The sequence below is a fragment of the Rhinopithecus roxellana genome, chromosome 8, assembly GCF_007565055.1.
Source record: "Rhinopithecus roxellana isolate Shanxi Qingling chromosome 8, ASM756505v1, whole genome shotgun sequence".
NCBI lineage: Eukaryota > Metazoa > Chordata > Mammalia > Primates > Cercopithecidae > Rhinopithecus > Rhinopithecus roxellana.
Window position 1 is genome coordinate 133913310 of NC_044556.1, and position 17963 is coordinate 133931272.

General features: G+C 41.9%; 1 protein-coding gene across 2 annotated transcripts in view; it reads left to right on the plus strand.

Annotated features, from left to right (window-relative positions):
• RGL1 (ral guanine nucleotide dissociation stimulator like 1) overlaps positions 1–17963 on the plus strand; it is a 126340-nt gene that overhangs the window by 50774 nt on the left and 57603 nt on the right. For both annotated transcript variants that reach the window (XM_010368949.2, XM_030935218.1), the window contains one exon: positions 12295–12372. In XM_010368949.2, coding sequence (XP_010367251.1) covers positions 12295–12372 — 78 coding nt within the window. The remainder of the gene's footprint in view (positions 1–12294; positions 12373–17963) is intronic.

A 17963-nucleotide genomic window follows, 5' to 3' on the forward strand; every position in this document is an offset into this window, starting at 1 on the left:
CCTGACCTCGGTCAGCTTTTCCCGAAGGGTCAGGGGTAGCAAATGAGAGAGGCATGGGTGAATTTAAGTAAGTATAGTACCACCGTGGGAATAGAAACCTTAAATCCATTCTCTATGTCACCTGGAGTAACGTTTTCATATGCAAAACATGACATACCAGTAAGCAGCAGAATGGAGCTGCCTTTGTTAGTGCAACCAGTTCTTCCACAGTGTAGAGAGGAGTTGATCAGATATAAAGCTTGAAAAATTTCATTTATTTCCAAGGATTTTGTCATAGATGTCAAACAGACTTTTTCTTTTCAGAATTTTAGGATACATTATGGGAAAAGCAATTTTTCCTGTCTTTTTTTTTTTTTTAGCCATGAGATTCAGGTTTAAGGCATATAGTATAATGGTTAAGAACATAGGCTTAGCATAAAAAAGGATGAGTTTGCGTCCTTTGTAGGGACATGGATGCAGCTGGAAACCATCATTCTTAGCAAACTATCACAAGAACAGAAAACCAAACACCACATGTTCTCACTCATAGGTGGGAACTGAACAATGAGATCACTTGGACTCGGGAAGGGGAACATCACGCCCTGGGGCCTATCATGGGGAGGGGGGAGGGGGGAGGAGGGAGGGATTGCATTGGGGAGTTATACATGATATAAATGATGAATTGATGGGTGCTGACGAGTTGATGGGTGCAGCACACCAACATGGCATAAGTATACATATGTAACAAACCTGCACGTTATGCACATGTACCCTAGAACTTAAAGTATAAAAAAAAAAAAAAAAAGAAAGAAAAAAAAAAAAAAAAAAGAACATAGGCTTAGGAGTCAGAAAATTTGAATTTTATTCCAGTTTTGCACTCCTTACTTGCTCTGTGGTATTGGGCAGTTGATTTATCTTACTAGCTTCAGTTTTCCTCATCTATAAAATAACAAAAATAACAGCTAATTATAGAGTTATTATAAAGTTAAAAGATGATAATAGAGGTAAAATTCTTAGTATAGTGGCTGAAAAATATTAAGTGCTTAAGAGATTACTATTACCTTGTTTTCTTTCTTCATGGCGTTTATTCTTTGAAATTATCTTATTTATCTTGTTTATTTCTTGACTGTCTTTCCTACTCAGAGACCATGGTAGTCTTGTTCATTGCTCTGCTCTCAAAATGGTGCCTGCAGTAGGTGCTTGGGAACTATTTGTCTAACAAATAAATAATGGTTATCATTATTCATGCCTATTCCAAGCAGGTGCTTTGAAAGGTCCAGCAGTGAACATTGCCCAGTCTTTGCCCATGTTTAGTGGGAGAGACAAATAAGTCTATAGACTCATGTCATCGCTGTCAAGGCCATGAGGCTGAATGTGCATTTTTAATGAAAACATTTTCCTCCTTGGGAGCTGGTAGTTGTAAACCTTCTATAAAAAGCCCGTTATACAAATCCATTCAGTTCTCAAATGCTTTCATAGCATGAGAAGCTGGTGTTTTTGAGATGCGTACAATATGTTCCAATTTACTTTTTGTTAAACCTCACTTAAAAATAATTGAATTTTTTATTTAGTGCTGGAATTACACTAGGCACTTGCCAAATATTCCTAGATTCATGCTGGCATGCAGTGCTCATGTTCCTGTACTTCCTTTTCTTTCAGTAAGAGGCAAGGTTTCTAATATCTTTCCTCTCCTCTTCCAGGTCCAAGGAAAGGAAGTTGTCAGCAGAGAGAGCACTGGGAAATATACTGGAAACTGAACCCTCACAAAGGGTCTCTGAGCATCTTCATGTGACTTATGGTCCCAGTGTCGCCTCTAGGGTCACCAGCATCTAGAGGTGACACTGGGACCATAGGTCACCTCTAGGTGCTGGTCTCTTATAGCATGAACACTTACATTAAATCTTGTTACTATGAAACTCATAATTTGATTTTTTTCTAAACTTTTTGTTCTGAGTTATTTATTAATGTTTAACTTCCATCACTTACATAGGAAATGTTTCAAAATAATTCTATACCTTTCTTTTCATTAATTTTAGTATCCTCCTACAGGGCCAAATGGAAACTAGCAGAGACAGTCACTCATTAAGTCTTTTGTGCTTCCCTGCAACCCACCCATGCATAGAACAGTTGAGGTTTAGTGGTTGGTGGCTCCAGGATGCACATCCCATTTATTTAGAAGAAAAGCTTTCAGGAAATCTTAACATTGCTTTGCTTCCTTTCTAGCTTAACATACAATCATATTGAATATCCTGACTAGGGTGAGAATTTCTTAGTAAATGAAGGCTGCTATTTAAGATTTTTGCTAGAACAGATGAGTTTAAATAGATTTTCTCTAGGTCTGGGTATTGATGACTTCCTAGGCAAAAAACCCCAAAAAACTTGGATGGATTACATACACATACACATACACACACACATATATAACAGAACATATATATATATAGATATTATATAATATATATATATAAAACCTTAACATATATACATATATATATATATATATATTTACAGGGAAAAAATAATAACAATGCTAGTCACATTCTGGCTCCAGCCATGCTTCCTAAAGCTGAGTGTGTAGACCAAAACTAAACAGGGCATGATGTCCTAAACAGAACATAAACTCATAATTTGATATTTTTCTAAACTTTTCATTTGTTCTAAGAATTATTTATTAATGTTTAACTTCCATCACTTATATAGGAAATTTTTCAAAATAATTCCATACCATTCTCTTCATTAATTTTAGTAACCCCCCACAGAGCCAAATGGAAACTAGTAGTAGCCAAATGGATACTAGTAGTATCTTGGATTATCTGAGTGAGCCCAGAGTAATCACAAGGGTCCTTAAAAATGTAAAAGATGGAGGCAGAAGACAGAGAAAGAGATACGAGGATGGAAACGGGATCAGATAGATGCTATGTTACTGGCTTTGAAGATGGAGGAAGGGGGCCTTGAGCCAAAGACTGCAGGCAGCCTCTTGAAGCTAGAAAGGGAATTAAACGGATTCTCTTCTAGAACCTCTAGAAAGGAACACAGCCCTGACAACACCTTGATTTTAACCTTGTTGGACTTCTGACTTACAGAACTATAAAATAGTAAATTTGTATTGCTGTAAGCCACTAAGTTTGTAATAATTTATTCCAGCAACACAGATAAGAAACATAAGAAACAAGGAATTCTTGTCAGGGAGATTGACTCTGAAAAATCTAGTGGCCATAGGCTGAAGGATGTTGAAGGTTGGTGTCCACCCTCATCTTTGTTCTGTTCAGGACATCATGCCCTGTTCAGTTTCAGTCCACACACAGCTCCAGGAAGCATAGCCGGAGCCAGAATGTGATGGGCATTGTTATTATTTTCTCCCTGTAACTATGCCAGTTACTTCGGATTAACCAGAAAAATTTAATCTGGTACTGTTTGAGAATTATATCCAACCATAATCACTTGAGGGAAAATGGAAATAAGTTTTCTTCCCTGCTGGGTTGGTGGCCTTTGGTAAATATTTACTTTTGCCAAGTGGACCCAACTCTCACCTGCCAGCACTATGGGAATTCTGAATGGGAACATGTGGCGACTGCAGAGCCTTAGCTTGGGGGACTACAGTGATGGTTTTTTTTTTTTTTTTTTTTGAGACGGAGTCTCGCTCTGTCGCCCAAGCTGGAGTGCAGTGGCCGGATCTCAGCTCACTGCAAGCTCCGCCTCCCGGGTTCACGCCATTCTCCTGCCTCAGCCTCCTGAGTAGCTGGGACTGCAGGCGCCCGCCACCTCGCCCGGCTAGTTTTTTGTACTTTTTAGTAGAGACGGGGTTTCACCGTGTTAGCCAGGATGGTCTCGATCTCCTGACCTTGTGATCCACCTGCCTCGGCCTCCCAAAGTGCTAGGATTACAGGCTTGAGCCACTGCACCCAGCCGATGGTTTTGTTAAAGTAGACACTGAAGGGATGCTGTCAGAGACTTTGCCTCAGATCATAACCAGGCTAGCTTTCTTTTCTTGAAATGGGATTTACAGACCTAAGAGATAAAAATGTTTCCATGAAGTAGCTTGTTTTTTTATTTCACTTGGCAAAGGGAGGCAAGGACATGCAATTATCCTTTTTTTGAAAAGAATATAAAATTGCCCAGCAGGTTTTTTTTTTTTTTTTTTTAAAGTGTGCTTACATTTGGAGACTACAAAACAAAACTGACAAGAAACTGAAATGTAATGGGTGGTAACTGAGTTAGTAACTAGACAGTTAGGTGATCATTTAAAGCAGTGGTTTTGACCATTTTTCAGTAGCTAGTGGGAGTGATTGATCACAAACCCCTGTAAGAATGTACTAAAACTATGGACCTTCTCTTTAGAAAAAAGAGAATGTCAGATTTTTTTTCATAAAATTTAGGGACTTCCCAGACTTCTGTAAATTCATCCAGGGACCCTGGGTTATGATCCCCTAGGCAAAGTGTCCCTAGCATGATGACAGGGGATACATAGGCAGTCATTATGAATCAGAGGTGGGCACTGATCCTAGCTTTATTATAACTGGAGTACAGATCTTAAGTGTGGCTCTGAAAAGTAAACCAATCAATTTAACTAACTAAAATTACGCTTCATGGTTCATTCAGGTAAATTTAATGGTTTTCGAAAGTATCTTGGGACATCTAAAATGGGAAGATACTGGTGGTTTTGAGTTAATTTGGTTTTTCATATCACATTTGAAAAAATTTTTTACATTTATTTTTTGTGAACTTAGCCCTTGATAGTGCCATCAGGCCCCTAGTCCTGGAGAACACAATTCTTTTGTCTTTGACCTCTACTAAAGCTAACAGTAAGCACCCCATTTAGATAAATTAATATTATGTTGAGTTTTTGTAAGCTATAGGAGAAAAAGAAAAGTATCCTTGAAAATGAAAGGATGCCATGATACTAAACTCATATTCATTGTATTTGATGTTACAAAGCATGTTTCATAAGATTCTTGAAGAGTTCTGCAATAGCAACTTTTTGTGGTTGGGGAAAATGAGCCACAGGCTTGTACTGATTTGTTAATAATGTATTAATTCATCTTAAACCTGAGAAAAATCTAGACTCATGAACAGAGACTGAGTGCTGCCTCCTCCCTACCCCCATCTACCTGTTTCTTCTGTTGTCCATCATTGTAGCTGCATCCATTGCAGTGCACTAACAAGATGTGTTTGCAGTTGGTGGTTTAGCACTGTTGTGAACTAGAAGTGGAAGGAGTAACTACTGATGGGCCACCAAGCTCTGAGTGCAGGAAACAGGCCAGAGAAAAGAAACGGATGACAGAGGCTTGGAATGGAAAATAGAAGAAACCTTATAGCAAGAGTGTGAGAGCCAACATACTTAAATAATTTTAAATCTGCATGAGACATAAGTTGTAGCAAGAGAGACCTTTTTTTCTTTCCCTTGGATGAATAGTGTCCTTTTCTTGATCTCCTCTTTAGACAGTTGTGGGTTAAGGGCTGGAAGGAAAGGTTATTCTCCAGGAAAATGTTACAGCATTTTGTAACTGTCAAGTGGGGCAGAAATATCTGGTACTTTTTTGCTGTTAATGTTGCCTTAAGTGTCAGGGACTTAGTATGGAGATAACGTGGACAATGAAAGAACAAGGAAGGTACAGTGTCCTTCACAGCAAAGGCCTAGAGGGGAGGAGGGCAGCTCTTTTTGGGTCTCTAGCTTTTTCTAGTCATGGAAAAATGGCCTAGAGAACTAGCCCTCACAAATGGAAAGCACGGTATAGGGTTCTCGGCTCAGTCTTGTTGGCCCCTTCCTTTCCTTCAAGAGAACAAGGAGTTTTTGCCTTGTTGTTTTTGACCTTTGTCTTTCCCCTTGAATAAGCAACTTCACAGTGGTAACAAGACCTTTCCAAGGTAGGCTTGGTGGCTGTGACCCAGTTCTCAGGTCAGACTTGGCGGAGAGGTGCCTGCCGTGGAGGATATTATTTAGAGTAATTAAAACCACACGTCTTGCTGATCTGTGGATACAGTCCAAAGTCTTCACTAAGGTTTTCACCAGACATCTGCAGGCTATTTCACCCATGTCATTCTCTGGAGTCAAGGTTGGCTTCTGAACATTTTTTTCATACCTGACCTGTGTTCTTTTGGGTCAGTTACAGAAAAATGCCTAAGATGTTCTGAGGCCAGCGTTTATTAGAAAAGATTCCCAGGAGTCCCTGAGTCAGCAGCTTCATGTGAGGTCTCTCTTTCCTTTACTTCCTCCTTTCTGTTCTTTCACTATCCCCAGTAAAGTACCTCCTTCCCAACTCTTCCCACCCCAGCCTTTCTTTTATTCATGGTAGAAGAGGGTATGTGTTAATTCATTTAGCAAATATTTATTGTCTACTTTGTACAGGCTCTATTCCAGGCTCAGTAGAAGTAGCAGTAAGCAAGATAGAAGAGTAAAACCAGAGTCTTTGCCACAGCCTACTAGGCCCTCAGGATCTGTCCTTGTCACCTCTATGCCTCGTTTTCTATTCGCGCTCACTCAGCTCTGCCCCTCCTTGGCCTCTTAATGTTTCTTAGAAACATCCTCCTGCCACTCTTCCAAGGCCTTTGCAGTGGCTCTTCGGACTGCTTAGAAGGCTCTCTCCCTGGAGATCTGCAGGGCCCACTTCCTCACTTTCTGGAGAGTTTACTTTGTTTTCACATTCACATTGGGCCTTCCCCAAATACCCAACCTCTGGCCCTCCATTATACTGGGTCACCGTGACCTGCTTTATTTCTCTCCATTGTGCTTTTCACTCTCTGACTTAGTATATATTAACTTATTATTATTGTTTGTCTCCCCCACACCACGATGTATACTCCATGAAAACAGAGACTTTGGTTTGTTTGCTGCTGTATCCTCAATGTCTAGAATAGTACCTGTACATAGTCCTTAGTAAATAATCTTCATTGAATGAGGACTAAATGAGTGAAAGAATGAATGATGGAATAAATGAATGAAAGGCTCACTATAGCTTATATGGTAGGGTAGTGATTCAGAGGCTGGTTGCTGAATTCTGACTGTTGTGGCTGAAATCCCTGCTGCACGTATTAGTTGTATCTTTGAGGGCATGTTACTTAATTTAAGCCTTGTGGGCCTCATTTTTCTCATCTGTAGAATAGCAATAAGAATAACACCACTCTATAGAATTATAGGAGAACTAAACCAAGCAGTCACATAAAGCCCTTAGCACAGTGCCTGGCATATAGTAAGTTCCCAATAATTATTAACTGCTATTATTATTGGATCATTTGCCAGAATCAAGCAGAGCCTGAGAGATTCTTTGGGATCACCCCCCTCCTGATCTGGTGTTACTGAGACTTTCCTGTTGGGGAGCAAAGGTTATCAAGAGCCCCCACTAGAGAGACTGTCCCTGAGTACAAGTTTATCTAAGGGTTTCTTTGAACCACAGATACACCTGGTCCTCCCCTTCAAACACATATAAAACATTTCATCTTACCAGATAGGCTACAAAGAATACAGACATCCTCTCTGGAAATAATTGTTTCCTGTTTAAATATTTAAGAACCAGTTAAACATTGTACTGGTTTTTTCTTTCCCTTTTCTATTACTTTTTAGGCTGCAGTAAATAATTGCTTAAGGCTGCACTTTAGGAGACATTTGTAAATTTTTCTTTTGCCTTGTGATAACAGAGAAAACCATGTCAAAAGTCATTCTGACAATTTGTATTTTAAGTTTTATGAGTTACCATTTAAAGAAGAGCAGTTGGTCATTGGTAAGCCTTCTTTTTTTTTTTTTTTTTTTTTTTTTTTTTTTTTTTTTTTTTTGAGACGGAGTCTCGCTTTGTCGCCCAGGCTGGAGTGCTGTGGCCAGATCTCAGCTCACTGCAAGTTCCGCCTCCCGGGTTCACGCCATTCTCCTGCCTCAGCCTCCCGAGTAGCTGGGACTACAGGCGCCCGCCGCCTCGCCCGGCTAATTTTTCATATTTTTTAGTAGAGACGGGGTTTCACCGTGTTAGCCAGGATGGTCTCGATCTCCTGACCTCGTGATCCGCCCGTCTCGGCCTCCCAAAGTGCTGGGATTACAGGCTTGAGCCACCGCGCCCGGCCGGTAAGCCTTCTTAAGAGGTTGGAGCTTTGATCTTAAATCCTAGGGAGGCTTTGTAGAAATTGGACACGACATTGTTGACAGGTTTGTCAGTAGCTATTCTGCGGCCATTAATTAAACACACACACTCATACACACACTTTATTTACTACCCTGGAATAAGTGAATTGAACTTGGCTTTGATTTTTGATGGGAAGCTATGAGAGGGTCCAGGAAAACATCAAAGGAACCTTCTTAATCTAGTGGGACTGACTCTCAAAGGACCTAGCCTGAACATTAAAGAGTTCTGGATCTCAACACTAGTCTAGTTTCTTTTCTGTAAAGCACTAATTCTCCTTAATGACAAGAAAGGTGCAAGGATGGCCTGGCATGTTGACTTATGCCTGTAATCCCAGCACTTTGAGGGGCCAAGACGGGAGGATCACTTGAGCCCAGAAGTTCGAGACCAGCCTGGGCAACAGAGTGAGATCTCGTCTCTATAAAAAATAAAAAAATTAGCAAGGCATGGTGGCATGCATCTGTGGTCCCAGCCTCTCAGGAGCCTGAGGTGGGAGGCTTGCTCAGACCTAGAAGGACAAGGCTGCAGTGCGCCATGACTGTGCCACTGCATTCCAGTCTGGGTGAGAGAGTGAGACCCTGTTTGAATGTGCAAACAAAAACAAGTAAGAAAGGTGCAGGGGCAAATAATCATCTCCATTCCAGTCCTTTAAGTTCCACAAGGTTATAGGCTCTTTCCTTTTATCTCACTTATAAAAGACTTCTTTGGAATAGTGTATATATTTTTGTTTCGCATTTTAATAGTTTTTACCTTTAAGATCTCAACTCTAACATCTTAAAGCTTTTTTTCTTTTTAATTGTAGATTTTTGGAATAATCACAGCTATCTTAAAACGTTTATGCTCCGAACCCCTTAGAAATGGGGCTTGACACTTGTAGAAGCATAAATAAGGCCAGATGATGCCTTTGCAGAGGCAAATCTGAACCTAGTAGTTGGGAGGTCCATTACTGTGTCTGCTGCTGAAACCCCAAAAGAGCACTGACAACAAGTAGCCATCACATGCCTGTTGGGTGCCAGGCACTAAAGAGTTGGGTGCCAGCTCTAAGGAGTAGTGAGCAAAAAGAAAATATCCTGCTCTGCTGGAGTTTATTTTCTAATGTACAATTAACACAACAACAAAATTAGCTACACAGTATATCAGAAGGTGTTAAAAGCCGTAGAGAAAAGTAAAGGAGGGAAGGGCTGATGTTACAGTTGGTTTGTATTCTAAATAGGGCGGTCTGGGAAGGCCTCACTGATAAAGTGATACCTGAGCAAAGACCTGAGGAGCTGAGAGAGTGAACGCTTGGCACAGGTGTGGGAGGAGGCAGCAGCAGGCACAGCTTTGGAGGCAGGAGGATGCCCAGTGTGTGGGTGGAGCAGGGAGGAGGCTGTTGAGGCTGGAAAGGGAGTGAGGGCTGAGGAATTGTAGGAGGTGTGGGAGGAGGTCTCCTCAGATCATTTAGGGCCTTGTGAGACACAAAGGACTTTGGCCTTTTCTCAGAGTGAGATGGGAGTCATGGGAGGGTTTCTCTCTTTTTCTTTTTTTTTTTTCTTCTTCTTCTTTTTTTTTTTTTGTTTTTTTTTTTTGTTTTGGTTTTGAGAGACAGGATCTTGCTATGTGTTGCCCAGGCTAGACTTGAACTCCTGGGCTCAGGAGATCCTCTTGCCTCAGCCTCTTGAGTAGCTGGGATTGCAGACATGTGCCACCATGTTTGACTTTTTATGGGAGGGTTTTGAGTGGAGCAGTGACATGATCTGATCTACATAGAGCAGGATTGCTCTGGCTGCTGGTCAGAAGCTGGGGACCATTTAGGTGGCGTTTGTATTGATTTAGGCTACACTTGATTTACACTATCCAAGATAGTGTAGTTGGAGCCAGGGTGGAAGCAATGGAAGTGATGAGAAGTGTTTGGATTCAGGATATATTAGAAGGGCAGAGCAAAAAGGATTTCCTGATGGGTTGGGTGGAGAAGAGTTGGTATGTCTGCAAGATTTGAGCCTCAGCAACTGCATGGTGTGCTCTGCCACACGTGCCTTTTTATCCATGGCCCTTATTGGTCTCCAAGTTATTATCAAGCAGTCACTCTGATCCCAATTGCGAAAGCATAGACACTCTGGTAGCCAGGAAAAATACTTCTGTGGTCTTCTGAGCCATTTCTCAGAAGATGCTACCAGGTTAGTTAATGAGAGAGAACTTGGCTCACCAGTGTAAGTTACTTAGTTTTTCTTGACACTATCTCATTACACGTTTGGTATCACATTCTGGGGAGGAACTGTGATAGGTGTTGGTGCCATCCAAACCTGTACCTCAGCTCCGAGTCTGAAGAATGCAGGAAAAGAGCAGAATAGAGGAGAAGCTAAAGCAAAGATAAAGAATAGAGAGATCTGGGAACTTTTAGTACAAACCACTTTGAAAAGAGGACTATCAGGAGCAGTAAAATGTGTATCTTTCCGTGGTGTTTTCCCTTTTTATATCTACCTTTCATAGCTTCCAGTTGAAAGATAAAAAGATGTGATATTTCCACAGTAACTGGAGTGGGAATTAATGGACTAACATGGAATGTAACAAAAACAAAGGTTGAGTCCTACATTTAGTCATTGAGAGATGGCAAGAAAAGAGTTTATGGATCCTTCTAGTCAGATACATAGAAGATACAGTGGCTTTCCAAGATCCCACTCCTGACTGCACCCACGGTAATCTCTCCTACTTAAATAAACCACCAAGCCTGCTGCGTGAGAGAGCACGAGGACATAGTTTGCTATGATGTTGGCCAAGGATAGAGCTGAAAAAATCTCAGTCTGTTTATTTATTAGGAATCTTGTTTTCCATCCTTGCCTTGCTTACGTGGGGTTGAGTAAATCTTAATCTGAGTTCTTATCTCAGGAAGAGCAAAGGGTAGCCCTGGAAACCTTCTAAATAGCAGGTGCAGAACAGAATGAAGAGCAAAAGAGAAGGTGGAGACCAGTGGAAAATATCTTTGGGAGGCCAAAAAATCCATAAGGCTGATGAACTAGAGAAAGGAGCAGGTGGATGGGTGAGCTGGTGCCTAAGGGCACAAACTGGAACCTACCGGGATGGGATGATAGGGAGACCAGATGGACTGGCATTGGGTCAAACCAGATGGTGGGCTTTTATTTTTAAAAGGATTTGTAAGTCCTAGGAACAAGGAACCATAAGGGTACTGGGGCCTTTAATCCCATTAGTAGAGAACAAAAGTGTGCTCTTTAAAAATGTAAACTCATCAGTTATAGAATTTATCAAAACTTTGGGACAGACAACTCACTTGTGAAACTCCAAGGAATCTCTGGATTCTGTGTTGATGGAAGGAGAAACTGAAGAAATAGTCTAGGCATTATAAGTTAATTAAAGACTCCTCCTTAATAATTTAATGTGCATTTACTAAGTTTACATTCCAAACCAAACAAAATATGATATATTTGTATGAAATAGGCTGGCTCACATGTGGAGTTGGGAAAACAGCTAGCAGTGTAAGTAGGGACTGATGAATTATTGAGTAAATTTTGAATTGGTAATGAGAAAACTTTTAAAATATAAGCACCTATTGCTTTCCCAAAAATCAGGCCCCTGTACCCCACCTCCCCAGTTGCTGCGTCTAGAGCAACCTGGCCTTAGTATAGCTACAGCTGCTCTCCTGGTTGCTAAGACATGAGAGCTTTTACTATAGTCCTTATCTCTATCCCAGCCTTAATTTTAGCGTCCAGAGTTGTTTCCATAATCCCTCTACAACAGGACTTATTTTCAAGGAGACCAGACTCTTAAGTGTAGCCTGGAGCCATCAGTTTGTGCTCCTGTGTGGCATGAGTGTGGATGCTGTGCAGAGGGGTTGGACAGACATGCAGGTGGGTTTGGTGTGCTACAGAGTTCATGAGGAGTCTGCCTTCTTCATATCATGTAACAGCCGATTCTCCTGCTGAGAAGAACACTCTAATGTAATCTTAAAAAGTCAATAAATGTTAAGTGTTAATATCAAGAGAAAGTTTTAAGTAGTGTGATTGTTTGTTAAATGACTTTTCTGTTTAGAATATGCAGATATATCCATTAAGTAGCCATCAATAATACTGCATCATTTTCAATGCTATTTCATAGATATATATTTCCTTAATTACTTCTGAAAAGTATAACTGTCACTTTGTAGTCGAAGTTGAATAGAGTTACTTTCCGACACCACTGACTGTTTTTGCTTGCTTGTTCATTGTTATCTCTAAAGGTATGGAAACCTGACAAGTCCAAACTGTGAAGAAGATGGAAGCCAAAGTTCATCAGAGTCCAAAATGGTGATCAGGAAGTGAGTCTCCCTTTTCTTTGCATTCTAAGCTCTCAGTCAAGACAATATCTTAAAGTAGTTTAGTACAGTATTTTATTCCTTTGAATGTTGCCATGATTTTTTTTCCATAACGCATACAGAGGCTTATTTTTTGATTACCTAACAATATTCATTTATGTATCCAGTGGAAGTATCTTAAGTAACCACTGTCTGCCAGGCATTGTGCTAAGGTATACAAAACAAACAAGTGAACAAAACAAATGAACAAAATAAACAGTCCCAGCTTATAAAAAGTGTGTATTTTACCAGAAAGAGACAGAGAATACACACAAAAAAGTGAAGAAGAATGAAGCAGGGTCTGAGAGCTGGAGCGTTTGGTTACGTGTAGGGTGCCCGGATTGAGCTGTCTAGTCTGTTGGCATTGGAGCATGCCGGAATGAGGTGTGCCCTGAGTCTTGCAAATAGCCAGGCAGACAGAGACCTCGGGAAAGGCTCTGACGCAGGAGCAGTGTTTGAGAAACAGCAGGGAATTGCATGTGGCTGGAGCGCAAGCTAGGGGATGAGCACTGTGAGGTGGGGCAGGAAGGTGGCCACTCACAAGGGGACTCATAGGAACTTGGGGAAAGATGTTGAATTTGATTCTGAGGAAGGTAAGAAGCACTTAAAAGGTTTTGAGAAGAGTGCTGTGGCCTGACATATCTTAAAAGACCTGCTGTGGCTCTGTGTCCAGAAAGTAGCCTGTGGCAGTGCGGCTGGGGGCAAGGGTGTGAGCAGGGAGCCTGGTCAGGACCCTCCCAAGAGTCCAGATGAGGGCTGCTGGTGGTGCGGGCTGGAGCAATAGCAGTGAAGGCAACCAGCCTTTGCAGAGATCTTCCAGGTGTCAGTGGCAGGATGAGCTGGAGTGCATGGGCTGTGTGAGAGAACAGGAGAAGCCAGATGCTTCCCAGGATTGCGGTTTGAGCAGCGGAGAGACAGAACCTTGGCTTTATAAAACATGGAAGATCGAGGGAGCAGGAATAATGGGGAGTGTGTATCAGAAATTTAGTCACAGACTTTGAGGTAATTAGCTCGGTCTAGATTTCAGGGAGAGGCATGGAATGGAGGTATAAATTTGGATGTCCTTAGTTTATACATGGTATTTAAAGCTATGAGACTGGATGTGGCTTCCTGGGAACTAAGGGCAGATAGAGGAGAGAAGATCCAGAGACTGAGCCTGGTTCATTGGGTGTTTAGAGTTAGGGAAGTAGAGCGTCTGGCAGAGGAGACTGGAACAGAGCAGCTTTGGGGAAGGATGCCGGAGGGGAAAAAAGAAGAAGTTGTGTCCCAGAAGACAAGCAAAGGAAGGATTTCAGGGAGGGAGTGACCAACGCCTTCCAGTGCTGCCCATAGATGGAGTGTGAGGGTCTGAAAAGTGACTCCTCCTTTGAAGTGCTGCCGTCTTTGGTGACTGACAAGTGCAGTTTGGTGGATGGAAAGGTGGGCAAGAGAGAATGAAGGGGACAAAGTGGGGACAGTGAGTCTTGTTAGAGGAGGAGCTTTGCTGCAAAGGGGAATAGAGAAATGGATGGAAGGTGGGGTTTTTTTTCGGTTGTGTATGTGTTTTTTAAAAGATGGAAGATATTTTATGCTGATGAGAATGTTCTATGAGAAAACGTCCGTGGTGCAGGGGTGGGGGCCACTGTAGGGGTGATGTTCTTAAGTAGATGGAATGTGCACCTGGGTGCCTAAAGCCACTAGTGTTAAATATTCATTTTGGGGCCAAAAGTCTGGGGGGTATCCTGTGGAATTTTTAACTCCTTGAAGAGTTACTGATAGACTTCTTTCTTCCGGAGCTAGGGATGTGAAAGTAGAAAGCTGAGTATCTTTTTTAAATCCTAATTAGGTTCTATGTAGTTTTGCAGTTTTATTCAATGGATCATAATTTTCCAGAAAACCAGACGTACCGGTGTAGGTATTTGAATGTCAAGCACAAGGTACGGTGGGAGGAACAATTCTTTTGTTTTTAGAAGGGCTCGGGGAAGGCCTCTTGGAGGAGGTTACCTTTGATCTGGGCCCTGAAGCATGATGGAGATTTTGTTGGTAGAGCCTCCGGGTGTAGGGAACAGTAGGACCAAACTGGGGAAATGCAATGTTCATGGAATTTTGGGGAACAACACAGAACTGGTGTGGCTGCTGCATAGAGTACATGTTAGGTGAGAGGGGAGTCAGTGGAGCTGAAGCTAGATTAGACTTACTTCATGAAGGGCATTAATTTCTTGCAGGAGAGTTTGAACTTTCCCTGGTAAGCAGTGGGCAGTCAGCAGTAATGAATTTTTATGGGAGGGAAACAATATAATCTAAAAGGTGTTTTTTTTTCAGAATGGGTTAGACATAGAGCCTTCTCACTCACAGTGTGACCGTGGACCTACAGCATCAGCATCTCCTGGGTGGGAGCTTGTGAGAAATGCCGACTCTCAGGCCCCACTCAGACCTAATGGATTAGAATCTGCATTTTAACAAGATTCTCAAGTGATTCCTAAGCACTTTAGAGTTTTGAGAATCATAGGATTCTATGAAAACTCACTAAGATAATGATTTTTTAGAAGAGCCTTTTTATAATGGACATTCTGGAGCATATACAAAAAGAGAGATACTGTAAGAATTGAGTGTAATCTAGACTTGTGAGCAGATTCAGAAATAGACATGCTATTATGCACATATTTTGGAACTCAGTCCAATCTAGAGCTACCATTCAATTAGCCACCTGACCACTCCAAGGAGAGTCACAATCTGAAAAATATCCAGAGCTGGCCCGGCACGGTGGCTCACGCCTGTAATCCAAACACTTTGGGAAGCCCAGGAGGGAGGATCACTTAAGGCAGGAGCTCAAGACCAGCCTGGGCAACATAGTGGGACCCTGTCTCTACAGAAATTTTTAAAACAATTTGCTGGGTGTGGTGGCACATGCCTGTAGTCCCAGTTACTTGGGAGGCTGAGGCAGGAGGATTGCTTGAGCCTGGGAGGTTGAGGCTACTGTGAGCCATGATTGTGCCACTGTACTGCAGCCTGGGCAACAGAGTGAGTGAGACCTTGTCTTAAAAATAAATAATAATAATAATAAAATATCCAGAGCTTCTCTGTCCCATGAGGTGTTTTGAGATAAAATAGATTTTTTGGAAAGTAGCAGTTAAGAAAATTGTACCCTGGATATGAAGAGTCATGTTCATTCTTTTAAAGTCTCATTCGAATTCGTTGTATACCAGGAACACTAATGTGAATGAAACTCCAAGCTAAGCTGTTTTAAAGGGTTTTAGAGTTTTAGGCATATAAGGGCTTAACAAAGAGCTTCACACAGAACTCCCCTGAGGGGTCCATCCTCTGGGGACAATGACCCTTTCCTAAAGTCTCACAATAACTTGGTGGAAAGTTCTTGACCCTTTTCCTCAGACTGAGTTGCCTTTTAAAAAATTATGCCTGATGAAAATATGCCACTTTATCTTATAATGGGTTGCTCTGTCCTACAGATTCTGGAATGTTAAAATCCCTTCTTACGGGTGACCTCTTTCTTCCTTCCATTTCCCTTTTTTCTCTCTTTCTCACTGTTTTTTCCCCACATGTTTTATTGTTTTTCATCTCACTTCACTATTATTTTTTGTCTCTCTTTTTCTGAAACTATCCTTCTCCTGATCATTTCTGTGCCTAGATAGGGTTACTGCTTTGTCTTTGTCTTTGTGAGAGGAAATCAGGGAAGCACCTTCTCCCATCTGTATGTAATGTATTGTAAATTTCCTGGTCGTCCCAGACCTCTGGCATCTGACTTGCAGCAATGATTGAGGGCTTCCTGATGACCAGTAAATGTGTAGGAGGTATGGCAGTGGTTCTCAACAGGGCGACTGTTATTCTCCAGAGGACATTTGCCAATGCCCTACAGAAGTTTTGGTTGTCTCAACTTGGTGGGGGGATGCTATTGGCAACTCATGGGTAGAGGCCAGGGATGCTGCTAAACATCCTAGCAGGTGAAAGGTTCTTGTATCGGTTCGAACCCTAAGAGCGTGCCAACGGACAACCTGAGGCGGTGTGGAGCAACACGCAGTTTTAATATGCGCCCGGGTGCAGGCAGGCTGAGACCTAAAATGGCATCAGCCCCAAGTGAGGACGGGACAGGGGTTTTATAGTCCTCTGTAAACAGGAAGTATCCCAGTCTGACGTGACTACTACATAGTACCTGGATGGCCTCTTTGTCGGTCTTCAGTGGTACGTGTCTTCCGGCCAGGGTAGGTGTCTTCCGGCCAGGGTAGGTGTCTTCCGGCCCGCTCTCTTCCTGCTTCTGCTATCTTGCTGACGCGTGCTGCTGGTGCAAGTGGCCTTGAGCCTTGGGACTGGGCCTGAGAAGGGAGGAGTTACTCATCCCTTCAAGCTTTCAGGCCCGGGAGAGAATCTTTCAGCATGTACAAAGTAACTCTCCTCCACCCTAACAAGGAATGATCTGACCTTAAATGTCAATAGTGCCTAAGTAAGAAACCCTGCTATAGAGTGTTGAGGCTCTGGTTCTCAAGTGAAACTGTCTTTATGAATACCGAACATATATAAAAATAGGAGCAGGCCTATTTGGAAATTTCTTTATTTGTGTCCCTTTTTATAAGCAGCTGAATCAAATGTGGAAGTAATCCAGAGGCAGCCACATGGAGAGGGAAAGGCCCTGGTGAAGGAGCCTGGAGAACTCCCATCCCACTCCTTCTCTATCACTCTGTCACTTACCAGTCATCTGACCTTGGCTTAGTCACTTCACCTCCCTTTGTTTCAGTTTCTTCACCTGAAAAGTGAGTGCTTGGAATAAATGCTCGCTGAGGTCCTTTTAAGTTTGGTAATGTCTGAGATAAAATTTATTTAGCTTTTTCTTTCTCTCTTAAAAAATGAAAATGAGTAACAGAAACAGAGATATGGTCCACACAGCATAGTGGACTTTTGAGAGTATGGTACCTTTGACCACTTTTCTCTGTTGGAAAGTGTGTCACCAGTTTTGAAGAGATAGGAAGAAACACATACACAAGCTTTGTTATTAGTCATGACATCACAGTTGCTCACTGGGGTCATGAATAACGAGCTGAGCTAAAGCATTGTCTTGTGGGAGTAAGGCAAGGAGTGGCAAAATGCCCATTGTTTTCTTTTGCTATGAATCTGTTCTCTTGTGATTTCAGGTGGAAAACCGACAGCAGGAATCCAATGACATTCAAGAAGTAAACATCCTGTTTAGTGCAGTTGCCTTGAGTTTTGCAGACCTGGGTGGAGGAGGGGGTCGGGACAGGGACTCACTATTGGTTTTAACCATGAGCAGAAAAATACCCAAATATTGTTTGTTTTTCCGTTTTTGCTGTAAAGCAAAGAGCAACCCTTACATTTTATACAGGCTCCTAAGTACCAAGTACAATCTTTCCTGTATTTCCAAATATGGATTTAAACCTTTCAGAGGGTAAAAGAACTTTAAAGAAGGCAAATGTGGAAATACAGATGAAGCATTCAAGATGAGAAATTGGTTTCTGATGTCTTGGACCACAACCGACTAGTGTTCTTCATGCATTTAAAAAAGTATCAGATTGTGCAGGGACTCCCACATGCTGAGTACTTGTAATTCC